The 10,296-nt window shown below is 34.6% G+C and overlaps 1 protein-coding gene across 1 annotated transcript; it reads right to left on the bottom strand.

The window, feature by feature from the left end:
- Positions 1-545: 545 nt before the first annotated feature.
- Positions 546-6,700, bottom strand: LOC137931017 (uncharacterized). The gene is made up of 3 exons (XM_068774410.1): positions 6,334-6,700; positions 2,152-2,300; positions 546-762 (listed from the first exon to the last, which is right to left on the bottom strand). The coding sequence occupies exons 1-3, from the start codon at positions 6,626-6,628 to the stop codon at positions 682-684; spliced, it is 525 nt and encodes a 174-aa protein (XP_068630511.1). The 5' UTR covers positions 6,629-6,700; the 3' UTR covers positions 546-681.
- Between the last annotated feature and the right edge of the window lie 3,596 nt (positions 6,701-10,296).

Below are 10,296 nucleotides of genomic sequence, written 5' to 3'. Positions count from 1 at the left end.
TCGATAGTCTGTAACAAGCTGTCATTTATTATTTCAATATAAATAAAAAAGATCAAATAATTTAATTCTTGTATCTGATATGAAAGTTACGCGGAAATTTATCATTTCATGTATTTATTCAGTGTATTTCATGTATATGAGTAGTGATAGCCCAGCGGTAAGGACTGAAACTTGCGATCATAGGTCGTCGATTCGATTCCTGAGATTCAATCTTATGTAATACATACTTTGTATATTATTTATATATAATTGTTACTGCTCATTAACAAATTTCCAGAGGATGGGCAGCAGCATGCTCTGCGTATTATAATACCACACTGAGATCGCCAACCCGCCTGCTAAGCATGGCGATTATGGTATTCCCCCTATAGATATCTTTCTGGGTGGCCTATTCCTTGCAGTGGGCGTCTATAGGCTAAAACAACGATGTATTTTATCCATTGCATTTAATATACCTTATATAAAACATAAAATATTTTATTATTAATATAATATTCAGATATTTTTAATAAGAATACAGATTATTATATAAATTTTGTACGTACACTATTATCTAATTTTCAATTTAATTAATTACTAAATAAGTTTTTTGCATATTAATTACTTATCGTAAAACCATATATCTGTTTTTAATAAAAAAAATACTAGATCGAGAGGAATGGCTTTGACTGGTGCTTTTGATTAGTTTCTCATTTTCTCGTGTTTAGTCACTCCCTTGGTACGTTTCCACTTCATGCGCCTGTTTTGGAACCAAACTTTGACCTGTAAAGGAATAGAAATTTCTATAACTAAACTTCAGAGAAGATGAGAGCTATATTAAACTAGTGTTAAACGTATATGTTTATATGGAGGTACCTCAGATAAATTATCATGTAAAACAATGAAGAGTTTCATTAAATAAAAACTTGTAAAAAAAACCTGAATATAGTCTGAGAAGAATATAGTCTTTTTTAGTATTTTACTATTAAAAATATTATAAAAGTAGCCAAAGCAACCCTTGTTCTAAGTTTATTCTGAGCTCTTCAGGCATTCTTCCCATGATGTCAATGGCGCAAGTGGTCACAGTAAATATTCCAATATTATAGATTATATGAATAATTAAATTATTATCACAACATTATTCCAAAAAATTTCGTCCGAAATACCACCCAAAAATAAAGGTGAGGACCAGTGTGTGTTGCAGGTGATGACTTATGAATCTGTGATGACGTTTATAATGGACCTTATAAATGACGAATTCACGCAAAGCACAGGGTTGTATTCAGATTTTGCTGCGAGATCGTATAAAAATGAGATCCGCAAAAAATCAACTTCGCCGAATTAGGTCAAAGAATTGCTTGTGTGAAGCGACAATGAGCAGTGCTTGTAGTTTACGAGCGTGACTACATGCCGGGACACGGTGTCGGTATGCTACCCTACTAGGGAGTCGCTGGATCCGCGCCAACGGGTATTGTCTATCGGTCTGATAAGATGATAATAAGATGTTGTGAAATAGGCTCTAATTGCAAAACTAATTGACAGTTTTTGGTGGCACGATAGGAAAAATAATAATAATAAAATTGCTACATGTTTTTTTTATGGCCCCCGCTATTGGGAGCCTCTCGTACCCCCCTCCCGTGTGGGACAGGGACTATTCAACATTATTTAATTTTTTTCACATATTTTTTTATTTTCATTATCGTCTTTCATACATCGTATGATCTTTCGTTCTTTTCATTCTTGCCACAATTCTTCTGTCTTTCCCTTTCGCTCTGTAACGCCTTTCATACATCCCTCATTACTCTTTTACATTTTTATTAGCTTTTATTTCTATCTATTACTATACTTATTATTTTTCTACAGAGTAGAAGGAACTCTTCTTTGGTTTTTTCTTGTCTTATCAGGGAGGCTATTGATTCCTCCCTGTATTTCACACCAGACCGGCACTCGAAGTTGATGCTACATGTTTCGAAACAAACGTATTTTACTTTAGGATTTTTATTGCGTATTCGTAACTTAAACTCATTGAGTTTATAATTAAAAGGGTGAATATAATATAGGCTTATTGTTATTTGCCGAAAGTAACTTTCCTTGTGTATATTTTAGTAGCAATTGGCCTTTGAACCACATTATTGTAGTTGACTGATGTTGTTGTTTAAATGAACAAATGACCTGTCTCTCGGTGAGGTGCAGAGCAACGGCGATTTCGTAGCGCCGAAGTCGTGTGAGGTAGTTGGCGCGCGAGAACTCCGCCTCTAGGCTGCGGACCTGCGCCTTCGTGAAGGCCGTGCGCTCCTTGCGGCTTGACGGACATCGTACTTCTGGAAGTCGACGGATCATTCATTAAACACGTTACATATTTCTAAATGAAATAATATTTATATGTTAAGATATTTATAAACCGTAAAAGAAATAATTTTAAAGAAACCGGCAAATCCTTGGAAGAATCTATAGAAGGCCTCCCGTTCGTTCCAATAGGTGCTCGACTTCACTAAACTCCAACAATTCTTCCAACGACAACTCGTCCTAAGTTATAGTTGACTTGGCTTAATAAGTTACTACGTGAACCGAACAGAATACTTTAGTAAGATCATCTGTGTCAAACTATATTAGGAGTAGAATGTTGATCAACGCCATCTATAGACAGCCTCCGAAATTAAAGCCTCCCGCACGCCATCTATATACTTTACAAAAGACAAAAAATTTCCGTCACCTTGACCACTAAATGGTACATTCCATCAGCTCAGTATTTTCACTAAGACATACAGAGCAACCGCGAGACAATCTATCCCACGTGCATGGCGCCGGCGCTACACTTTACGACTGTTTACGTAGCAAATTCACGATCTTCCTCTCCAGGTGGGTTTTACGAGCGTTTTATATTGTATACACAACAGCAATAAAGGAAATCATTGGAGTCGAGAGGAAATAAAATTGAATAACAACTTATTGACAACTATCGTTGACTTATAACAAGCAAGAAAAGAGAATGAGAGACCAAAGTCCAAGACAGCGATTACACTAGACATCGCAGGAGCTAAAGGTGCCAATAAGTAGAGTAAGCTAAGGAACGGAATGAAACCGATAGAGATAAAATTAAACTTCAAATACACGAGACGAGTTGACAAAGTCAAAGAGATTCACGATCATCAGCAGTAAGAGAAACTAAAAGAGAAAAGAAGAAAGTAAATAGTGCCATACATAAATTAATAAAAGTCACCGCGTATATATTAGGGGGACCGGAAAGTAACATCGATTCTGTCGACATATTTTACAGAAATACTGATTGATTTTTACCGCTACGGCAATGAAAATTTATATACTAGACGGCAAAAGGTTGTTGATAGCGAAGGTTAATATATTGTTGATTGGAAATAAAAACTTGCTAAAAATGTAATCGTGTGAATTTAACTTAAGAAAGCGACATTACTTTCCGGTGCTCCTAATACATTGTTTCATTTTATTAATGTGTGAGCCTAACTCCGTAAGCCTTTTAATAGTATATTAGACAGCACATCTAGATCTTTCGCTAAGCTGACAATTTCTAATTACGATTATCCCTGTTCATTTGGCATCTAGATTTTTGTCTGAGTTTACTGGGCTCTCATTTTATTTCGTCATCTCTACTTCACAGTTAATACTCAACAGCTTTTGAAAGCGCGGGGATCAAAAATGACTAACATTTCGTATTAATTTTTACAAAAACAGTCTTTCATGTTTTGCGTTTTGTTTTATGGATCCCTAAAAACCCTTGTCTATTGTTTAAAATATTACTTTATTATTACCGCTAATTATATTATTAAACAGATAATTAATTTTTATAATAACTTTCAAGGTGTATAAGTTTTATGGTGGTGTCTAATATTTGTGACCAGGACTGTACCTCCAGCGGTAATTTGCGCATCTGCGCACTATAGACTCATACTTAAGTACTGGACAAGCCAGGCAGTGTCTTTTTTATTAATTCAAAGGCGGCCTAACCTATAGTGCAGGGTGTGCAATGCACACGGGCACCGCTATCTCAGGGGACGCCGCGGCGCTCCCAGAGACAGCTAACAGCATTGTCTTGGATCATCATGGTACAACAATGATATGACAGAAGCGGCCAGACAGTGCGGTGGAGATGCCTATGGGCGGCTTCTTTTTCGAACATTTTGTTTCAATTCGAAATAAACCTTATTTCACGTATCGCTTTCGGTTCACCGTTTAGTTTCGCAACATAGATGTGCTACAGGCATAAAAACAAGTGTTATTCTGCCGTCACAGGAAAAAAGGCTGTAACCAATACCATACTGTAAGCTATATCTACTTATAAAATAGCTTTTTGGAATATGGAAAAACTTTCTTGATTCGACGCCAAAGTTAATAGTTATAGCCGTGGGGGAGGGGGGGGGTGTCAGGCTTTCATTGCACACGGGCGCTACACGAGCTAGAGCCGCCCCTGGATTAATTCATGAACTATAATTGTATATCTTCTTCTCATTCATGCACTCTTGTCAGAGTGGTCGTGATCATGCCTCTGTCGATTCTGATGCCGCTGTTGCTTTCGCTAAGCCTCGCCATGTAGCTCGCTCATTCATTTACTGACTTATTAGTGACAGTTTTGATGATTTCCGTCCATCTCGTTGAAGAGCATCTACGAGATCGATTGCTTTCCACTTTGTCTTGCACCACCCAACATTCAATCGAGTCTACATTACGAGCGATATATCCAATGAACTCTAAGGATTTGTTTTGTACAGTGAACGATAATCTCTCTTTTAGGTTGAGTTCTTTAAGGGTCATTTTTTGTTTTTTATACTTCGTCCTCGTTATTTCTATGGTTATAGGTGGAAAAGCTTAAAAGGAGGAGATTGTATGGCCCATATGTCAGCAAAAACTTAAAAGTTTTTACTCATAATACCAATCTCTTTGTATAAAGCGATAATTTTGAAATACGTTACATTAATTTACTTTTTCTATTACAATGTAACGAGACACTAATTTCTAGTAGTAAAAAGTTTGCAGGTATCGATAATAAACAATAATAAATTTTGTAACTTTATTATTTCTGAATTTAATTTTTAGAAAAGGTTTATCATGTATTTACTGACAGCTAGAAGCTACATATAGCTTTCTTTAAAGCTTTTTTACCTGTACCCAATCACTCTGTATCAATATACTTTTAATTATTTATCTACTTTTTTATACCTGTCACACTTTGTGTTATGGCAACCTTATGTAGGCATAACAAGTAGGCAGATTTGTTAATGTTATAGAAAAAATAGTACAAAACATCATTAATATTTATAATTTATTTATTATTCAAATACAAACATATATATCCAAGGACGTAGAGTAGGAATATTGAAAATGATGGAATGAAGAATGTTGTTATTTATTTCAAATAAATATACAAACTTTTTTGTTTAATACATGTGGTATAATGAAAATTATATAACATTTTTCATTAATACTTTAAGAAAATATGTGTAGTAGTTAATATACAAAGACGGGTAAGCTTTGCGCTATTATATTTAAATTACTAGCTGAGCTCGCGACTTGGTTCGCGTGGAATAAATAAAAAAATGTTTAATTTATTTAGATATTTTATGTACAAGAATTTTTCTCATATACAGCCCGAGTTATTTCTTATTACAACAGTTACCTGTCTGTTTAATTCCCGTCAAAATCAGCTCAGCCATTTTATAGACCAACAGGAACAAACAGACAGACAGATAAAAAAGGAAAAGTTTAAAAAATATTATTTTGCTTTCATAGGCATGTAGTAAAAAGCGGTAATTTTAATATTACAAATGCACCTCAATTTTATTTATTTTTGTAGATAATACGTTAAATCATCAAAACTATATATTTTTGATATATAGGACATATGTGCCATAATAAAAAGATTTTTCTAGTAGCAAATAACAAGTGTTTTAAATTCAAACTGTCACTTCATGAGATCTAAAATTATTCTCTTGTAACAGTAACTAATATACAGGATCATCTCTCCGGGCATCCTCAAATTGCAATGCTAAAGTGTTTTTAATTATAACCGAGTTTCTAGAGGGTCGTTGCGAGAAAATACTACATGAAGCCTTCTCCAACAGTGGCCTAAGAGCTCGGCGACCTCCTAGGTTAATCAAATAATATTCCCGTGAAAGCCTTCCAGCTTAACTACCTTAATAAGATACTGCAAACCTCAAAACTCCAAACCCCAAAAACATGTCTCATTGCCCAGGTAAATACCCATCACTTGTATTAGACGCAGAAGTTTTAAAGTGGTAACATCTTTAAGGCAAATGAGCTATATTTTAATTATTTTATAGCTTTTTCACCAATAATAAATTTTCTTGAATAAATTTTCCTTACCTTCTTCACTAACGCCTGTAACTGCTTCAGCCTCCGATTCTTGTTTGACGCAAACCTGACCATCCCAATGTCTCCAGCCCCAAGTCTCAGGCGCTGTCTCCATCTGCCCCACGAATCCTTCAGCTCTTTCCGCTCTGCACTCGTAAAACATTGGTAGATAGTTAGGAAACATCTCATGGCTGCAACCACCAGCGTCATGACATAAAGTTGGCTCTAAATTCATCTCATCCAACAATAGTTCTTCTTTTTCCAAATCTTCATTTTGCATATAGAAATTCGCCTTGAAGAAATCCATCTTAATGCTATTCACGTACTTATATTACTTCAATCAAAACATTGATATGAATGTATACAATCTTCTTTGTGAAACGTAAAAAAATAATAAGGAAAAAAAAAATATTATGATAAATATGTGTCAAGGAAGCTACCTCCCGGAGTGTCAATGGATGACTAAAACTAGAGACATCTCGGAGCGCACGCGCAAGTCAGAGGCGGGGCTGACCTTTAGGGCGTGGCTTAAAATCATTAAGATCGTGATTAATGAAGTTACTTCATGTTTGAATTGTAAATAATTATCATAGATGCAAAAGTATAATATATGGCTTTTTTCGTGCAACACATTAAACCCAAGGAAAATTTCGAAATATTTCCTTAAAAATTGAAAAAAAGAATATGAAGAAAATAAAGGTCAATTTTCACACTTTTTTAATAGGTCGCATTTTTTTGTAAAGTATCTTTTTACAATAAAAAATATTACGTTTTTTCCTAACATAGTTGCAATTCTAACAAAACTTTTTGGACTTTTTTTGGAAGTTTTGACAAAAACTGTGAATACGTTACTTACTATTGTATCATTATATTTATCAATTTAAATTTATTTTACATCAGAATTAATAAATGTATTTTTAATATAATTTATAAACTTCAAACATTGTTTTGATTTTGTTTGTAACAATTCGATCAGTGTGATATTCATATTTAAAATTCCAGTAATTAATTTTCTTCATCTCTTTCTGAGACACTTAAATCCGTAAACAAAATATTATTTTCTTAAGTGTAGAAAACATAAACGAATTTTCTATTTTTTACAATAAACTGTTAATCTTTAAATTCATTCAATTTGTCTGACTCAGAAAGAGTAGAAACAGAAATAGATTTAAAGGAAGCATAAATTTTTAATAGGACTGCTTGAAAATGGCCTGCATTCAGCGTTTTTGACGTTGAGAAGGTCGTCTGACCATTTTGTGGGCGCACGTGTGCGCTGTGCGGCGTGACCACTGTCACATATTACCAATATACTGCGCTATGTCGATTAATCTTCTTTTATCTACGGATCTCATCATTTCTAAATCGAAGTCACAGTAAAATCTTGAGCAACGTATATTATAAATTAACACGATATGAATATTAGAAGGGATCGGAAAGTAATGTAGTTTCTGTCCGCTCTGGCATTAAAAATTTGTATACTAGATGGCAAAAGGATTGTTGATAACGAAGGTGAATATATTGTTGATTAGAAAAAGAAACTTTTTAAAAATCTAATTTAAGAAAGCGACATTTCTTTCCAGTCCCCCTAAGATGACCACATCATTATTAAAGTTTTGTAATGTTACAATTTAAACTATTTCTCTTTTTCTTTTTCTCTATTGTACTTTGTCAAGACAATTTTGAATATTACAGAAATTAGTTAGATTTCAAGAGTAATTGAATGATTTAAGTGAGAATCGTGTTCGTATAGAGCACGAAGTGAATCCCACGGGAGTGGTCGCCCCTCATTCTCACGGACCGTAAAAATGTGCCGAGTGACATGATGTGTGTTCATTAAAATTACTTTCGCCATTTAAACACTCCTCACTTTTATAATATCCTGTGAGATTCCTAACGACCAGTCATGACTACCCTATTAAAAATCGTAGCAAACATTTCTCTTTTTTTCAGTATAGTAGGTTCACATAGGGATTTAAAAATACAACAATCGTCTTTTCATATTTGATGGAATCAGGCGTTATTTTGCGAAAGACCATCCTAAGTAAAAAAAGGACTAATATTTAGCCACTTCCGCACATGCAGTCGTAGTCATCCAACATAGTGCGCCAGTAGACTCTGTATTTGGCACTAATCGGTGAAACATAACTCCTAAAGCTGAGGGGTGAAACACGTGTTGAGTGATTTAACGGTGGTAGTTGTGTAATTCGCATTGTTTGCCGCATGCGCATTTATCAGCGGACTGGCGGGCGGTGCACTTTATTGCACGACTACTGCTGCATGGCGGAAGTGGCTAAATATTGGTCCTTTTCTTAATCATCTTTTCAGTCGAAAGACGTCCACAGTCAGACTGGGAACAGCCTACACCCAGGAAGGATCTTAAAAAGGTCACCCAATGCACCTTACTCTATGGTGTCTACTCCAAGAGTATTGGATCGGTTATAAGCGGCTTCAATCAAGCGTCTGCCGTCGAACTGCATAAGGTTTTTCGTAAATACAGCCCACGTTTAGAGACCATCTCGTTCTACTCGTTTGTTTTTCAGACCTGAATAAGTTTGTCTATCTATCTCTTAGGTGAACGTCCTGCGCTACGGGAACCAATCCGTAGTGTCCACTTTAGTACCTTAAGGCTCCAGTGTTTTTTTTATATTCTATGTGACTTGTCTACTGCTGGCTCAACTTGCCAATCCGCTGGACTATATCGGTTGCTTCTGTTCGTTTGCAAATTCCCTTGATCCTGATTAGCTCTCGTAGAGAAATCTCAAGCATTATAGTAAACAGTTACTAAAAATGAGGATATTTTGTTCGACAGCAGTGGTTCCGTACTAAAATTATATTACATATGTATTTGAATTACTTGTAACACAAATTATTTCTCAGCATGAGCACGGGCCCGAAAATAATTGAAGTGTTACCAGTTACTTTTTCTGTCCATAATTATGTCAATCTGGTCTGTATTTTGCATATAGTTCTTTGTACTTTCTGTTTTTTTTAATGACCCTCGTTATTGGTGGTCTTTCGTTCCCCCAACTAATTTTTGGGACATATTTTACAATGATTTGTGTTTTATTTGTGTACGATTTGTGTGCTTTCTGTTATAAGAAAAAAAATCTTATTTAACTTTACGTCTCTTTAACTTGGTACTTAAACCTCAAAGATAAAACTGTTAAGTCAAAAAATTTATTTTAATATGTAGTGATCCGAAATTTGAAAATGCCTTTTTTATTACATTATTTATTATTTTTGAAACCATTGATTTTTCGATTTAGGGTAATACATTTAACCGTTTAAAGCTTATACATCTGTAACCAATTATCATGTACATATATTTCATATAATATAAAATAACAATTTTGGTAAACATTAAACTATTTGGAGGCGAACAAACCATTGCCAAGGTCTGCCAGTTTCGTGACTCTTAACACACAATAGAAGCTCACTGATCATTATCAGGGATTCTATTGTAGGTGAGCATTCATTTCTCACATACAGATTTTATTTATTGCTTGACGAAGTCAAGTTTTACTTACACTAAATTAGTTTTTACTTCATTTCTTTTAAGTTAAATTTTTATTAGTTATTACGAGTTAAATTTTGCAAATTTAACTCTAAATTAATTGTTGTGTAAAAACTAATTGGTTTTAATTCATAAAAAAAAACTGAAATATAAACATCGTCTTAATTATATTACAAGTAATATCCGCTTGTAATGTAAAATTCACATCACAAATGTATTAAAGAGCAAATACGCGATTTTTCATAGTGTAATTAAATCTACTAAACCTCTTTTATCACGCTGACAATGTGTAGTCGCGCGTGAGAGGAGCAAAGGTGGAGCCGTGTTGTGCTGTGACTGATTGGTAAAACGGTCACAGGCCTCACGTGGTAAGATTCTTGCACGATGACGGTTGGTTAGTACTTACCCATCGCCTGGGTAAGCTGCACAAACCATTGGTAGATTGATTTGTATTTTTTTTA

The sequence above is a fragment of the Battus philenor genome, unplaced genomic scaffold (assembly GCF_028537555.1).
Source record: "Battus philenor isolate CCGP_79_NKW_IND1 unplaced genomic scaffold, ilBatPhil1.0.hap1 SCAF_11, whole genome shotgun sequence".
NCBI classification, from domain to species: domain Eukaryota; kingdom Metazoa; phylum Arthropoda; class Insecta; order Lepidoptera; family Papilionidae; genus Battus; species Battus philenor.
This window is presented reverse-complemented; position numbering and strand designations above follow the sequence as displayed.